Source organism: Lutjanus erythropterus, chromosome 3 (assembly GCF_056507025.1).
Source record: "Lutjanus erythropterus isolate fLutEry1 chromosome 3, fLutEry1.hap2, whole genome shotgun sequence".
In the NCBI taxonomy this organism is placed as follows: Eukaryota; Metazoa; Chordata; class Actinopteri; order Lutjaniformes; family Lutjanidae; genus Lutjanus; species Lutjanus erythropterus.
Window position 1 is genome coordinate 15,614,709 of NC_139319.1, and position 18,050 is coordinate 15,632,758.

Below are 18,050 nucleotides of genomic sequence, written 5' to 3' on the forward strand. Positions count from 1 at the left end.
GCCAGCCTATGAACACTATGACCTATTGTAGTATTATGCAGCCATGCTCCTCAGCATGACATAAAGCCACAGAGTTGTTATTAGTCTCCATAGTCCCGTGGTAAACACAACAGGCAGTGGAAGTGACAACTGCCTCTTGACCTATTTTCACCTAAACCGCATCCTGACACCAGACACATGTGCTCTGCTGGATTGAATTTATTGAGAATGTCTTCTTTGTTCTCTTTTCCCCATATCCAGTGACAATAATGTGCTAGACTAAGCAGGATATTGATATGATATGTGCTTTTAAACCTTTTTTAAGACAGTCTGTTTTAGGTGCCTCAGGAAGTTGCCATACCATACCACCACCATTGCATTACCACAGTTATTCATGGTTTGACATGCAGTAGCTTCAACCCATAGCTGCAATGTACTGGAAACACCATTTGCTCTATAGACTATTATCAAATTGGAAACATATAATGCAGTTCTTTGCGTTTACAGTACAATATCCAACATTTATTTTTCTCTAATGTTACTATCCAGAAACATAGTTGTAATGGTCTTCTGTCTGCCACAGTAGCCTGTATACTAGTGAGGCCCAGGGGATTTTCTCATAGAGGTGTAGGTGTTCTTTTGCGACAGCTTTCCCATCACCTCCCCCATCTTACTTTTGCGAAGAAATGTATAGACTTTGCACACCACAGTCATCAGGCATCTAGTTGTGAGCCCCAGCCTGGATTCATGTGATTTCTTAAACAAATAGTATCCTTTCTGGATAGTTTTTTCCACCTTGCTTCTTCTGTGAAAACAGCTTATCCCTGACTGTTTCTGACACTGGTTAAGCACTAACATAAAAGTAAATGTAGTGTGAAGACAGTTCTCGTCATGCTAGAATACAGTGCTGTGTGTGATGGAACTGGAACAAATAGGATGCGTTGAAACTCACAAATCTTGTGCAAGTATGCATCTTGCCCTGACACAGTTCTTATTCTGCTTATTACAGATGTATTGCAGCAGACAAACAGACTTTTTTACATTGCATAAATTTACATGTTGTAGAGATTGATCCCACTGGTGTGTTCTGGATAGATCAGCTTGTTTTGATTGAATATTGGAGTCTGACTCAACCTTTCAAGCATAAAAAAGTCCTGAGCATGCCACTGCCACTTAAACCTGCTACATTTCAGTACCAAACAGATTTTTACTAAACTTTAATACAAGATACACAGGGTGTTTTGCATTCATTTTATATTCAGACTGAATATATATTTTTGTGGTCTCTTTCATCAAGAGGAATCCAGGGCAGTTTTTTCTTCAGGAATATACTTAAAGTGGTCCAGACAAACTGGAGAGTGTGTGCTCAGTATAGTGTCCCCTGGTGATTCTGGCCAGCTCTATGAACAATGCCTGCTCTGTAGTCTTATTGATTGAGTCAGGCCTCTAGTCGCAAAATGTGCAATTACTGCTGAGTCACATGATAATGTCATTCATCCCTAATGAAAATCAGGACTCTCAGTATCACTTCTAAAGCTGGCATTCCCCATTATTACAGTCCCGTGTCCTAACATCTGTCCTCAGTGAAAACTAGCCAGCGCTATATTTAGCCCACCCGTCCAGCTTTTATATAGGTCAAGAATCCCATCTACACTTCCACTGCTACACTCTAAGACTGTAGCATTCTTGTTGCCCGTGTATCCGGCAATTAGTTTTCTTTGACCACTACCATTCCACAGGCCACGCACAGTTTTAAGGTGTCCTGAAGGACTCCTAAACCAATTCTCCTGTGGGCAAAATCCAGAGCAAAAAGAAAAATAGTTTTTCCAGGTCCTGCTGTGTATTTTTAGTGTCCTACAGTTGAGGCAAAACCCCTTGTGAAGGGAAAAGCCAATGGTGTCGGTGCTTCATTTCTGTGGCTGTCAGGTGTTTTCCTCTGTAAGGCTTCCCACAAAGAAAAGTGCCTGACAGCCACAGAAGCGTAGCTGCTTTGAAGTTTTTTGATGAACTTTCCCCACCCACGGGCTGCTAAATTCAGGCCTTTGAAAATTTAGTGCAATTGTCCTTCTCTTGGCTTGGTTCACAAAACAGCAGAAAGGGCATTTGCTTGGCCATTTTCACCCTTATATTAGTCGATGTCTGTGTCCATGAGAGTCTCTTCACCCCAAGGTTTGTATGTAGTCATCATCTTTGTGTTCAGATCAATACTACTAATAATAGTAATTGTGATAGAATGGAAAAACGCAGACAAACAATAGTGCTCAGGTGGCACCACGCACATATTTATACATGAATATGTTAACTCACACCACTCAAACTGTGAAAATACAGTCATTTTCTTTCTTTGTGGCAAATTGTGGTGATTTTAGGTATGACTCGTTTGTCTTGAAGAACCTGTGTGTAGGCTTTAGTAGCAACTAGCAGTAAGCTTTCAGACCGGAAACATCTAATTTCACTCTCATCTTCCAAGTGTGCAGGAGAACTTGTGGTGGCCACGAGGCTCACCAAAAATCTGAAAACCCTTGTCTAGAGCCAGTTTTTGAAAGCGTACTACATTTCTGACATATTTTCCCAATAGATCTCCCTAAATGTTACACACTGGACCTTTAACACACACACTATTTTGCAGGGGCACTGATGTTGCATCCTGGGCTTAGCACTGCCCAAGACAACTGTGATTTGTTCAAAGATATATAAACAAGCCAGATCATGTTTTCCCCCAAACCAGAATGATAATGGGACCTGTCTCCAGCACTGGCACAGCAGTAAAATGAATTGTAGAGATGGGTCTGGCTATGCAAGTCTTGAAGATCTCAAATCCACCGTAATCTGCACTGATTCAGGCCAAAGTTAGCAGACATTTTCCTTTGGGGTGTTTCCTGGGTGGATTTCTGTTTCTCATTTAGCTGGATATACTCATTCTCATTGTAGGAGTTGTCAGATTTGTTTGGTCCACAAACTGTAATGTGACAGACAGTATAAAGACTGTTAAAGTCATTGTTGTAGAGACAAATGCTCACAAGGTGCTGAGTATCACATCACTGTTGTCATGTTTGAATAGACAGTGCTGTCAATTTTTATTGGGCAAATTAGGTTTTCTAGCTTGTCTATTTTCAACCTAGGAATAAAATTGGCTACAGATTCAGTAGGTAGACTACTAAGTAAGCATCTGTAGTGAACTGCCAAATCATTGAGCCTCTGCAGGAAGTAGGAAAAGTTCCAACATAACCACAACATTTTATTTTGAGTATACTTAGTGGGTAATATAGGTTTCTATAAATGTGTCTCTGGTTATTCTGTTATTATTTAGAAAAAGGTTTGACTCCCAGCAGAAGACCTTATTTCATACAGCTAATTTAGGAGTTTGAGGAGTTGCTGTATTGTACTGTGTGTACGTACTCCACGTATATGGCTCATACATCACAAGCCTGTTAGACCGGCAGGGTACAGATTAGTTCTTTGAAACAAATTACAGCTGTATGTTGGAAAATGTGTTTGTAAATTGCCATAGAGGCTTTCAAAAGAAAATAACTGTTAAATGTAAGGCACTTCCCTGATAACTAATTATTTTTTGAATTGTGCCAAATTCACAGCAGACATTTTAAGCACATTATTTTTGTCACTTTAACAAAGCCGTCTGATTAAGTGTTGTCATAAAAGAGATCCTGGGCCAATTAGATTTTAAAAAAAGATGGGCTTGCAGGCAAAGAACAATCTGCAGATTTGTTTCCATGCCAGCTCTAACAGACGGAAAGAGAGGGCTGGTGGAGGAGGGGATGTGGGAGGGAGACAGGCTTCTTTTTCATCCGCAGCTCTCATCAGAACCTTCAAAGTTAATTCGAGGTCAGTTAATGTGCATGCTAAAATACTGTAGTTTGCAAAGAAAAAAGTTTCTGTCACTCCACGCTACACGTTTCTTTAGAAGGCTGATCTCTGCCCGTTTCTTTGTTTGATTTTAGCAGGATTCAGACAGTATCAAGGTAAATCATTTTCGTTATACAACACAGGGTTGCACAACGAATTGAGGGTTGTAGTCGTTTCATGCTACTCACAGATGCAAACTATATACACATAATTGACTTAATTCAGAATAGAGTACAATATAGAAGAAAACATTTGTAAAACATAAAGGAAAACAATTTAAACACTTATTTCTATACATAAACAAAGAAAACTAAAAAAAAAGAAAGAAGAGACATTACATCTCTATAAAACTTTCATGCTCAGCTTGGTGCCAGACTTTGCTGCCAGTTCCTTTGAAGCTATGGGAGATGCATGGAGAAGCACACAAAAACCTGACATATCTACATTGTACAACCTCTGATTAAGAAATGTCTTTAAAAGAGGAAGGAAAACACTTGAGAATGGCATACTGACTGATGTTTCCATATGTGTGCATTTGTTTATTTGCTGTTGGTCTCCAAATGATGATTGGCATTGTACCTCCCATAAGCTTAAATAGAACTGTCACCGAAGTCTAGAGCAGAACATGTTCAATGGTGATGTAATGACCCTTACTTCCTTTTAGTTTCCTTAGATACACCCAGGAAATAATTCTGTAGTGCATCTTTTCAATTTGCACCAGGTCGAATATAATCAGCGGCGACAAGATAGTGATGATAATTTGATTGACATCCTCACATTAAAAGTTTGACATCTGAGACACATTGTCCATCAACTTTGACTGTGTCTTTGCATGAAACGTCATCAATGAAACACAGTGTCCTCCGCCCCCTCATCCTGACGGAGTCTTGTGTGTTGCATCTTGCCAGCTCGGAACTGGTCCTCTCCTCAAGTGCAACACCTTGATCCGGTATGTTGTGGAGCAGTTCTCTGTAAGATGTGGGCACAGTAGTCTCTTATTTCCCATTGCTTGGCCAACCTAGGTCCAACTTTGTCCATCTGTTTACTTGACCAGGCATTATCCAGAAGCAGCCTTAAGTCCGAGCTGGGTTAGCATGGCTCTTATCTCTGCTCCCCTCCCAGGGTGGTTACATGGTGCTGATCTGGCTGTGTGGTCGAAAGGTGCCGTGCGCATTGGTGATCATCTCAGTATCCACTGTTCATTAATCCAGACCGCATGCTTGGTTTTCTGATGCCTTTGAGTGTATTTCTGTCGTACGTCATTCGTGCTTCAACAATAAAGCTGAAAAAAATTAAAGATTAAAAGAGAAAAGTAGCAAAGTTTCAAGGAGCTACCTGCCACAGCATCTGCATGTGTTACCGTTGCCGTCGAAAAGACATAAACCAGCAATGTGGTGATGGACCTAAATTAAATCACTATAATGAGCAGCTGAAGAGTTCCTTTCCTCACAGACAATCAGGTATAAAGATTTTATCTGAACAGGTGCTGAGTTTACGGTACATTTGGCTGCAAATCAAAAAAAAAAAAAATCACAATATACTGTATCTCTCAAAGGCATAAACCAATTATCTTAAAGCAATTCTAACAAAGTCTCCTCTGTCTGTTTAAATGGAGAGTTTCATTAGTGGATTGAGGCAGAGCAATCTAAAGAGTAGAGGGCCACTGTAACCCCTAAGGTTTGCCGAGGGAGGACTATCACTGAACGTGATGCATGTTAATCTCCATTTCCTCGATTATGTGTGGGCCACTGTCGGCACATACTGTTTGTTCAAAGTCAGGGTGACTTTCTTTTACCGTGCTTCAGTCCTCTGCTGCACAGAGAGATGAGGAGGAATGGGGGGGAAACAGAAAGATGAGCAGAGGAGTAAACACTGAGACAGGTGTCTGGCAAGGGACAATGATTAGATTTATAAACCAACCAATGTTTTTTTGTCTGCTCAGGGACTGCTGCAAGACATTAAACGCTAACTGACGCTCCCAGTGTCCCACCGCAGAGACACATCTCTCTCCATCCTCCTCGTCGGTATCCCAATCCTCCTCTCCTCTAGTCCCTCACATTCCTCCCTACCTCTCATCAGCATCCCTTCTTCCCTTTCCTTTTTTTCCCCTGGGTTCGATTAGATTCTTTCCCTCGTATCAACCAAGATGGATTGGCCTTGAAAGCATCCTTTCTGCTTCCATCACCATCCTTGCATTTTCTCTTCGTCAGTTAGGGGTGTGTCACCCCACCCCAACCCCCACCCCCCTACACCATTGGCTGGCACACAACATCTAATATTTTCTCCAGCTGGAGTGGAACTGAGCATATTAGGGATGGGTCTGTTAAGGTGATCATCTTGCTCGTGCGATGCCCAGGGACCATTTTTCTTCATTTGAGAGCGTCTGTCTTGCTGCCAATACTATGGATTTTCTATCAGCTCCTTAATCATGGCTCCATGATTGGGAAAGTGATTGGTCGGGCTCCCTCATATGAAAACTCTAGTATCAATTTCGTGTCTGTCAGGGCACATAGCCTGGGTTATTAGACAGCCATTTGAACAGTTGCACGAAATGTTCCTTCCTTCACCTCCGCCAGCTTCCCACTGGAGCAGGCTCGGCTTTATTCCTCATGCACGCTCTGCTGCAAAATCTGTCAGAAAAAGAAATCGCCGCAGTCCAAACATTCCACTTTTTAGTCAAACAGCTTTACAATTTCACAACCTGTTCAAGGCTTGAAATAAGCTTATTAGATTTGGAGAGTTGGGGGCCCAACATGCAGATTAATAATTTTTTAGGTCCATGGAGGGGTAGTAGTCGAATGAAAAGATCATTTACCAGAACTGATTCAACAGATTAAATGTAACTCAATTCCTTTCTTCCCTATAGGTCATCTGATGGTGTGTGCACAGCAGGAACAGTGGTGGTGAGCCGCCTGAAGATGGGGGAGATGGAAGAGGTTGACGTAGACCACATCACCACCGACATACCATCACATAAGGTAAAGCAGCAGGGAGAGGAGACAAAGCAGGAGTCTCCGTACTCCAGATGCCTAGCTCTAATGCTAGGATTAGACTGGCACCGCTCAAGTCCTCCAATGAGATTAAATGAACTTCAGTAAACCCTAATGGGGATTTAGAGGATGTGTGTGTGCGTGTAATGTCTGAGAGAGCATTTGCGTTGTCTCTCTGTCGTATGTAGAAAATATGAAACAAACCAAATTAGCATTCTTACAAACAGGCACTTGACTCTGTTTGTGTGGGATTGTGCAGCCACTCTTGCAACCTTCCTTCATCTGACCAAGATGGCTTTACTGCCAGTGCCACCGCCCCCTTCTCTACTCTAATCTCATACAATACATACCGCTTAACTCGGCTCTGAAGTGACTTACGTAATCAGGGGCGGGAAAGAGGGAAGAAAGAGCTCTCCGTCAGAGTTTGACAGTAAACTGAAGATTGTATCATCCAAATGGGGTGCCACCACACCAGAAATGAAGTTGTATGTACTCTGATTTCACTTAATTTCCTGTACATTCCTAATGGAGCCAGATTTGTTGAACATTTGTCAAGTGAATGTGTGCTGTAGCAGCAGAATCGGGTATTAAAAAGTAAAGAAGGAGTTTTAATGATGTTTCTGATCTGTAAAGGGGGAACATTCTGATTCGCTATCACCACAGCACAGCTCTGCAAGACAGCATGGAGACTTGTAGTCCTTGCCTGCTTTTGATTTGCTGTGTACTCGTGTGTGTGTGTGTGTGTGTGTGTATGTGTGTGTGTGTGTGTGTGTGTGTGTGTGTGTGTGTGTGTGTGTGTGTGTGTGTGTGTGTGTGTGTGTGTGTGTGTGTATGAATCACTGTCTTATATAATTGACCAAGGGCCTCTACATGGCTGACTGGCTTTCGCTTCTGCCCACCCCTGTTGCTGGTGCAGGGAGGTTCCGTGCTAGGCTCCAGAGTGTCACTGACAATCTGCCCGTGTCGCCTTGATGAATGTGTTGCCCTGTGTGTGTGTGTGTGTGTGTGTGTGTGTGTGTGTGTGTGTGTGTGTGTGTGTGTGTGTTGTCACAGCATATTTCCCCTTGTGTGCGTTGTTTCTGTTGTAGGAGATGAGGGGAGGAAAGAGGGAAGGAATATGACAAACGTTAGGGAGCGCTCGCTTGAGACTCAGGACTCACTTGTGCGGAAGTCCTTCTTCAATTTACCTTAGTTGTGGATATGTGTGTGTCTTGCTGACTGAATCTACTTTATGTGAATGTGTGTGTCTGTGGGAGGGTCTGAGGCGCTTGTTTGATCATTCCCTGTCAGTGCTTCGGTGGTTGCTGCTTATGAATATCCCACTGACCCTGAAAAAAACAGTCAGCTGAAACAAGAAAGAGACTCCAGTCACCTTTGATCTGGTCTCTTTACATATTTTAGTCATCAAAGAGCCATCGAACACATGCTGTCCGCTGCCTACAATTACAATGGGACTCCTTTCACAGCTGTGGCCCTTGGCTCATTGTTAATACTTTTCATAATCAGAGGCCTTACTTGTATGCTTAATGAAATTTCCACATGCCAGTTGTTCTGCTTGGCTGACACATTTTATTTTGGTGTGTGTGTGTGTGTGTGTGTGTGTGTGTGTGTGTGTGTGTGTGTGTGTGTGTGAGCTTGTGGGTGTCGGTTGGGCGTCTATTTCGTTCAGGATCAGTTTCTAAGCTAAGAGAGGTGATGGATTGTTCCTAGCAGTCATTAAAGTCCTTTTCTGAGGACAGGTTTGGCTGTCTAGCTGTGTTAAATGGTTCATCAGACAGGCTGCAGCTGACATACAGCAAGCAAGAAAGATTGTTAGTTGTCAGTATTGCTTTGATGAGGAGTCCCAGACTTAATGCATCAAGAGGCATTGAAGGTTTTCAGTATCAAAGGCCCAGCAGAGGAGTTGTTGTGGCATGACATATTAGGGGTTTATGCGTAACAGAGTTTACAGATAGAGGGGTATAGTTAACTTGACAGTTTTATACCCAATAGCACCAACTGTATGCTACATTAAAAACAGACAGTATCAAAATAACTACTGATGCATGATATGGATTTTTTTCAGAATAGATTTTTTTCAGGCTTGAACTGATGAAATAGCCAATAATTTCACATTTTTGTATATTAAAAAGAAGTTCATATAACCTGTGGTTATGCACACCTGAGGTTATGAGGCTAAAACACAGTGAGCAAAGATGGATGATTTAATATTCCACAGCTCTGACCGAACCAAATCTAACTGACATCACTATTACAACAACAACAAACAGTTCTGACTCTTCAAATGTTTGTTTATTTGTTTCTAATAAAGTACATCAAACAAATTCATAAATATGCTTTGGGTTTTATGCAGCATTTTGCCTTAGAATTCAAATGAAATGAGTGAAGTTGAAGTAATCTGACAGATCATATGTTATTATAGGCAGCAAATTATTTAGCTAACCAGTTAAGTGCCTACAATAGTAACTGAGCATTAGTTCCCCAGCAAATGAACGCATAATTCACTAACTGCAGTACATTTGTTTGTGAGGTTGCAGGTTAAGTTTTTTTTTTAAATCTCAATTTGAAGCATGTGAAGCCAATTTTGGATCCTGTCAGAATGAAATGCCTTAGCCATTTGTATTTAGAGAACTTTACACTTAACCAACAAAACCACAAATAGAATTACTTTTCCTAAACAATGGTTTGTAACCCTTTTCTCCTGTATAGTAACATTAAAAGCGAAAACATGCTGTAAGCTATGGAGTCAAACAGGGTTATATTAGAACAAAACAGCAGGTTGAGCTTCATTTTTCCTCATCTTACCTGATACTGATTACCTTACTTGATGCTGTTTTTGCCTGGGACATACGGCTTAAAAATTAGTCTCTCAGCACAATTTCATGCTTGTAGCCCTATATTGTGTGTTTAAGACCCTTTTAGAATAAGCTAAAACACATAGAACCAACATTATGTAAGCTACAGCTGATAAAATCTTCCATAGACAGTTATTTTAACTGCCAAAATCGACAGTCACCAGCCAGAAATGAGAAGCTGCTTTCATCTACCACTATCTGAAATCAAAGACCCATTCTTTGAAGTATTTGGAAGAATTTCAAGTCGTAAATCTGTCACTGTTATCATTTTAAACTGCATATGTACTTTGTGTGAGAATGGAGAGCTTGACAGTTACAGAAACACTGACTAAGAGAGTTTGAGAAAGATGGGTTGTGGTTCATTAGTCGTTTCATGTGTTGAACGTGTAGGAAAACTGGTCTGGAAAATTGTCAATTTGAAAACTTTTCCCCTAATTAAATTGAACATACTTGTATATGTAGTATGAGGGTAGAGTTTCTTCTTTATCAGAGTTCCCCTCTCTGGCTCACTGAAATGAGGAAATAACTACATTAAAATAAAATATAGAATAGAATAAACTTTATTGTCCAGCTAAGGCAGAAAAGTGTCCACTAGATAAAAACATATATAAAAATAATGGGCCTGTTGCTCAATAACACGTTGAAATTGAAAGATTAAAATTGTGTGGTTTCTCACCTATAATATGTGGTAAATCAATAGTACACGGATCAGGAAATTATTCTTGTTGGTTTTTATTATCTCATTTGTTTGGATAACCTGTGGTTATTCTGTACAGGCAGCGTACTCTTTCATCCATGTGGATTTAATGAATGTGTTGTTTCTGTACTGTATATCAATGGACAGTAATTTGAAATTCATCATCAGCGGAGGAAAACACAATATGGTGAGCTGATAAAGACTAGAATTGCAGTGGAGGTAATAATTTACCAACCCAGTCAGTGAAGTCACAGCAGGTGTTTTCCCTCAGCTGTCACCTGCTGTGGCATCACTGATTGCAGTGAAGGAAGAAGAGAAACATGGCGACCTCAAAAGAAGAGCAGTGCAGCAGCAGCTGTGTGCTTTGTATGCTTCCATATGGGTCTAGTCTTTAAATGTAGTATTTGCAATGTGCATGAAGCTTATGTAGTAGCTCCTCTTTCTGTTTGTTGAAATTCAGTGAAATTATTGTGGGCAAGCAAACACAAATCAATCAAATACAAACCAAACATGAATGAACCATTCATGCACATCACAGGTTTCACTTGCAAATGGCTGCGGTCATCTCCAGTGTACTTTATGAGTAACAGTCAGGTTCAAAGCCCACCTGCTGCTCAGAAAAATATGTCACCATTAGGGGTGTTGCATTTTTAGTATTAAATTGAAAACTGATTGAAATCAAGGACAGAATCGCACTTCTTCCAGTATGTTTTTTTCTCTCTGAAGAGTTCCAAAGAAAAACACTTCAAAGATAATAGTGTAGCCTAGCCGCCATTATATCACACTTGATACCATACAGACTATATTTTTAAAGATCCTCTCCGGGGAAAGTCACCTTTTTAACCTTGTTAACATGTCCATGTGGAGCAAAATAAGCAGTTCACGCCACGTTTCAGCATTCCTTGCTTTGAAACTGCAATGAACAAGGGCAGTTTAAAAGCAAAGATTCAGTCTGGCTGGGTTTATGATGTCATAATCCCAAGGAACCAGTCGCATTAATGGTGTTGGGTGGTGTTATACTTATCATTAGCAGTGATACCCAGCCCACAGGAGAAGCCAGATGCAGCTGGATACCATGATCTCAGTTTTTTGCATTTCAGGAACTTTATACGCAACCAGCATACCTGGAAATAGAGTTATGTTTGCCAAATACATTGGTTAGCCCTAAAACTCTTTTCTCCTATGACATTAAAAGTGAAAACACGCTGTTTGAAATATAAACGAGCACACAAGCTATGCAGCCAAGCAGGGTTTTGTTAGAAGAAAACAATGGTCTGAGCTTAATTTGTCCTCATCTTTTCCTTATCCTGACTAGCTCTACACTGCAGTATGAGAACAATGCTGCTTCTTTATCATCATGTCTTTGATATGGATCATCAACTTTTGAGTTTTTGCCCAGGACATGTAGCTTTAACCTCAGTCTCTTCGCACAATATCATGTTAGTAGCCATCTAGTGAGTGTTTAAGACTCGTTTTACAAGATTCTCCCTTCAGAACAAGTCAGCTGGAAACATTAAAAAGTCAACCCGAGACAGAGGTTCATATTCATGGAGCCAACGTTAGTTTAATTAGCTAGCCTCAGTTGATCTCTAGTAATATTCTCTCTCTCTCTCTTTTCCCCTGTCCTTTTCCTCTCCAGTGTCCTGTGGTTTGTGAATCTGCGTCCCATGCCTGCATCGACAGAGAAAATAACCCACTGACCGGCCCAGGTATGTTTCACTCCATAACCACCTGCAATTTCATCATCTATTGCTGAATAACATGGGAATCATAAAAAAGAAAAAAAAACATTCTCAAATTTGACTTTCTTTCTATATGTTGCCAACTTTCAATTAAAAAAATGGCATTTTTACAGGAGAAAAAATGCAGAAACCCACACTGTAATGGCCTCAAAGAAATAGTTCATCTATATTCTACTGTAGTGCAGAATTATGCTAGTTAACATCTTCTAACAGCTTCCTTTAGTCCCTTAATGTTGATTGTATCTAATTCACCTTGATCTGACCTTGAATATCCTCTCCAAGATTTGAATCATCACTGAGGCAGGTATTTCATTAAAGAATTAATAAGTTTCCTGCCTTTATTTAATAGGAGTCTTGGTGTATGTAGGCAGCAGGAGAGTAGTGGGAGGCATCTGACAATAAGGTGAACCTTCTCTGTTCTTTGTGGACTAACTGAAGACAAGCAAAAGATGCCACACTAGCTGCGTGAGACTAATTTAGTGGCAGCACAGAAAGCTGTCTCTCTCCCCGGTAGAAAAAGAGAGAATCGTAGAGGGAAAATGAAAGACATGTAGACAGAAAAGGGATAGACTTGAAAAGGTCACAGCTCCTGCTGCGTTGAAACTTCACAGCCCCTGTTCAGAGGAGACTCGGGGAAACTAGTTTCCTTTTTTCATCCCGCGCATTCATTTGTTCCACAGATCCATTTTCTCTTTTATCCAGATTCCCGCCACCTCCCCAAAGCTCCCCAGCAGCCCTGTGCCTGTTGTCATGGTGTCATTGTCGCTTACTGTTTCTACTGTGATTAGCTAGTGAACTGCAGCCACGTTTGCAGGTGCACATCTGCAGCCCGTCAAAACAATACCGTCCCTGCAGACCCCGCCAGATTGAGTAATGCAATTTAGTCTTCCACTTTTATTACCTTTTCAAAATGAGCATGCAGAGAGCGGGGAGATAGGGGAGCCCACGCACAGCACGTCTCGGGAAGTCATTTTCTTAAGAGGTGTCAGGAAGGGAAACAGAGGCTTCTGATTGGTGGTCAGATTAGTGTGGTGGCAGAGAGGGGGGAGTTCAGGGGTTAATCTGCTTCTCTGACAGAGGTGGAAGTCAGCAACTGTCGCTCTTCCGATTAAGGTTGTGCCTTCACCCCCTTCTCTCCATGTGTCCCTTTGCTCCCCATTTATTTTTGTCTTCCATTTCACTTTCTCTAATCCCCATGTCGACAATGTCTGCATCTCCCATTTCATTTAGTTGCAATTATGAATCCTTTCTGGGGTCATTCCAGGGCCAGGCTTAACCTAAATCAGCATTAATTTCAACATCAACTTCAGCATCGTAGAAAAATAATAATAAGCCTCTCTGAAGCCTATTTGGCGTACAGTTATTGTCCTACAGAGGATCTCTGCCTGGGTTTATAGTGTAACCTCACATTATTTTTGCATATTATGATGTAACAAATTTGAAAAACAAATCCAGCTAAAATGAGCCTTTTTAATAGAACACCTTGAAAATATTATTAATAGATATGTCATGCCAGATGGTGCTTCATTTCTAAGCTGTTCATCATGCTTACTGAAATTTAGAAATATAGAGTACAGCTGTGTGCTGTAGTTTTTAGCAAATGTCACAACAGGAGTAAAGAATTTATTCTTTGGGGACAATTTTAGGGCTGTGCCTAACTCAGAATTGTTTCATTCAAATCTGATTTGGCTGTTCAGTATGAAGATTTGATTCTTCATTCTTTTTTCTTTTTTTAATTCAGCATCACACCAAACTCCAGTATCACCCTACATAAGTATGTTTTACCTGTAAGACTCACATTTTAATGTTTCCTCATCATCTGTCATGTGACAACATCAGAGTTCCATGCAGTCAGAGACAGTAAAAGCAGCCACTGTCCAGTGTCACCCTGCCCTCCATTTATAACACACTTCTCTGCTTCCATCACAGTTAGTTTGTTGTTTGTGGGGATTTTGACACTCAGTTTGTAAAGTTTACAGCCTGTCATGCTTTTGCATTGCTCTGTGTACAATGACGCAGCTAAAAAACAAGAGCCAAAACTTGTTCAACAACTTGTTCTCACGTGAATATTTTTAGCAAGTGCGTCAACTAATATAAAAACATATTTATGATTCCTCTGTATATTTTGTGAGCTTCTGTTTCATCCTATGATTGTAATGCACACTCACTGACCAAAGTAAAAGGAAAAAAAAGCCAACTGCGAGAATCTCAGTCAACTGAGGCGTCTCCAACTGATGACTAGACTCATCACCTTTCAGGGTGCTGCCCTACGATATTTTCAACTGTGGATTAATATGCATTTGCTCTGTTTACGAGCATTTAAGGCACCAAAACAGTTTGTGTAGGATTGACTGAAAATCTACAATGCTACAGTGACAAGAAACACGTCACATGTTTGATGTGTTTTTTGGACACAGTGAAGGTCTATGGCACAGATGAATAAACTACTGTATATGAGGCTTTGGCTACACAGTTAATATTGAGATAATGTTTAGTTAATAAGATATTTAGTTATTAAAAACATTGTTTTAGACTTCATGGCAGCAGTGGGGAACTTGAGTCTTGTTTGAATAACACCAATAAAAGACTTTACTTGATTTGACTATGCATGATTTGACACTTGACATAGGCTTTAGACAGATGACTCAAATGGACTTGACTTTTTAAAAATGTAATATTTGCATTTGCAGCCCAGCTGAGGCTGATGCATGCCCTTGTAAAGAGGGCTAGTACAAAATAATTAAATCTGGAATCAAGGTTTATGTTGTTGGTGTAAGAAGAAAACAGCAGTGTGCAGCATCATATGACAAATACCTTAGACAGATGTGTTAATGGGGAAAATTGTGTGGCCCTCTTGAGGGGGGCCCAGGGCAGGAGGTGTGATACTGTAATGTAATTTTTTTTTGTTGTACTTCTGTTTCACTTTAGAGCCCTTAAGAGCTGTGGAGCTGTAGTCTAATTTCAGAGCCCCACTCTACATTGTTATTCATTTTGGAGGCTTGTTAATAATGCCACAAAATGTCAAACATCAGTAAGATTTATAAGGTGCAATCAGGCAGCAACAGTTTTTGTTAATGTCAAATAAAACTCTTTTTCATGACCAATGTCTTTTAAATGTGGAAACTGGAGGGATCATCAGAACTTCGTATGACTTGACTTGGTTGATTCTCACCGCAGTAACTTGGGACTTCTTTGAGATTTAAAGGTTAAGACTTGAGACTTGCTTTTGACTCACACGTTGATGTCGAGTCCACCTCTGCTTCATGGGGTTTGAGAAAATTGCAGAAAAATTACAGGAAAGCACATGCAGTAAAGTGAGCTGATACAAAACAAATTGATTTGTATTTGCAAATCAAGGAAAGACACTTCACATTTGTCTTGTTGACGTATTTGTTTTTATTTTCCCCAAGCCAATTTTGTTTTAATTTCAAATGGTTGCCCAAAATTCACTTTCAGAAAAGACATGTGAAACAGTAAAACCGGCCAGCACACCTCATGACACTGCGTCTTACATTAATATCCTCTCAATATGTACGAACTCTCATTGTAGTGCGCCTTCTTGAACCCATCTGCATTGAAGGGCATCAGTGAACTCAAACACTTGAGGACAGATGACGTAGCTGCACCAGGATTAATGACTCGGGCACTTAGACAGATGACTTTGAAAAGAGGACAATCGGGGGCCAGACCAGGGTAAAGTACAGTATGAAGGGTTGGGTATGGTGGAAGTGTTCTCTTTACTGTCAGTAGGAGCAGAAGTGTGGTTCCCACTTTTGAATTCAAGCAAGAACATTTTACTGGTGCCATGCATGTTTGACTGCCTACAGCGAGATTGTCAACATTTCACCCCGGGTGCTTCAGCTCCGACTTATTGAGTGACTTCCTTTATGACTGCAGCTCTGGAAACGAAAAGGGGTAGTAAACAGCGTTCAAGGCACACAGCTTTCTTGCCCTCTGCTGCCAGCATGCAGATAAGAGCATTAGAGCTGTTTTTCGTTTCCAGCCTTCGATTGCTGCTATTAGCCACTCTCTGCTAAAATGAAGAAGATGGGGCTGCATCTGAATAGGGTTTCATGGGAGAACTGGCTGGTGGGGTTAGCAAGCAAAGTTTCAGAACGATTCAGCTGCCTCTGCATAACTGTTATACAATAAACAAGCAATTAAAATGGAAATGGAGGAAATAATAAGGCAAAGATTAACAGGGCAAGGTCTCTGTACTTCAGTCTGTATTCTAGTCTCCTGTGCTGTCTCTGAAGTAGAAAGGGAGAGAGAGAAGGCCTTGGAAGATGAGAAACACCTTATCTATGGCAGACACAGTTATTGATTATAGAATTTAATTTGTGCTTCATACCTCATGTGACTTTTGAAGACTTTCTGTCTGTGGCGTCCTTGACGTTACAAGCTGTCAAAGTTGGTTTAGATCCTCCGTTTCCCCTTTGTAAAATTCAAAAAGTTTGAATTATCTTTGAAGACAACGTGATGTGTTTTTTGCTGCGTCAGATGGTTCAATATACCTTTCTTCTCTGCCCTTCTCTCCCTCTCTCAGTGTTCAAGAACCCAGTATGCAAGGTGTACAGATTTCAAACAGTGGACAGCAAGTGGATGCTCGTGCGAGAACAAATGGAGGAGTGCACATTGTCCTTTAGCATCCCCAAACAGCTGCTCTCGTTGTACATTCAGGAGGATATGAGCAGGTAAGTCACTTTGAAATCACCCTGTTGATGCATTGGATGTCACTATCAGCTTTCTTGTTGCATCAGATCGCTCGTTTCCTGTTTGCGAGCAGGCATCAACTAAAAAGCCGATGGAGAACAATCAAAAGTTCAAAGTAAAACTCCAACCCGGCGTTAGCTCATTATGCGTACAGTAGGTGTGTGTAGTTTCTAGACCATCTTTGCCGACCCAGTTCACCGTTGTAAATGATTATTTAAAAGTTCCGCCTATGTTTGGAGAGGACTGAATTATTCAGACCTGCTTAACACTTCAAAAGAGGCTCCTATGCCCATGTATCCAGAAAACGACAAACATTGTCTCTTTCAAACACACACTCATGTACACCTTCTCCCAGTCCTCTCCTGAAGCACTGTAAGACAGCTCCTGGAGCATCCTGCCACTAGTGCTGAATCAGACAAAAACTTTAAAGTTAGAATCTTTAAAGGGACAGTGTGCTGGATTTCGTTGCATCTACCAGTGAGCTTGCAGATTGCAAACAGTTTGTTTCACCCTTTGCTACCAAGTTTGTAGGAGGGCCTACGGTGATTGTGAGCCTGGAGCCAGTTTTTGGTTTGTCCAGTCTGGGCTACTGTAGAAATATTGTGGTGCAACATGGCAAACCTCCATGGAAGCAAAGGGTTCTCATCAAAGCTTGTGAAATGCCATCGCTGCCTTGTCACGCCCCCTTGTGTCTCATACTGATGCATAGGTTTTACTTTTATAAAGTTTCACGTGGGATACAAAGCTTGGTCTCCTGGGTGAAAGTCCTGTATTTTTTTGACCCATCTATCAACGCCACGTGCACCATACACTGACTTTATTGCTGCTTATACACTGTTTAAAGCCAAACGTCGGCATTTAATGACCTGGGAATGAGAATGGGCTGGTGAAACATGACCGCTCCCTCTGTAGATATAGCCTTTCTATTCTGATTTGCAGGTGATTATACACTAATGAAAACAGACTTATGAATATTATATTTCATTTCTGCCTTATTCTGCCCCTAAATCTTACATGCTGGACCTTTATGATTGTAGCCCTGGTTAGTTTGGTGACACCTGTGTTCATTTGTAGTAACAGCAAATGAGGGTTAATAGTACATAATTCAAACACTCCTACAACAGATTATTTTGTCAGAAATATGACAGAAAAGCAGCCGGGAATGTTTAACAGTGCAGCCAAACTTATGTTTTAATAAAGAAGTCTGTCA

At 40.9% G+C, this 18,050-nt stretch overlaps 1 protein-coding gene across 5 annotated transcripts in view; it reads left to right on the forward strand.

The window, feature by feature from the left end:
• Window positions 1–18,050, forward strand: part of inpp4b (inositol polyphosphate-4-phosphatase type II B) — a 195,220-nt gene that overhangs the window by 94,253 nt on the left and 82,917 nt on the right. For all 5 annotated transcript variants that reach the window (XM_084715166.1, XM_084715167.1, XM_084715168.1 and 2 more), the window contains 3 exons: window positions 6,710–6,821; window positions 12,025–12,094; window positions 16,674–16,821. In XM_084715166.1, coding sequence (XP_084571292.1) covers window positions 6,710–6,821; window positions 12,025–12,094; window positions 16,674–16,821 — 330 coding nt within the window. The remainder of the gene's footprint in view (window positions 1–6,709; window positions 6,822–12,024; window positions 12,095–16,673; window positions 16,822–18,050) is intronic.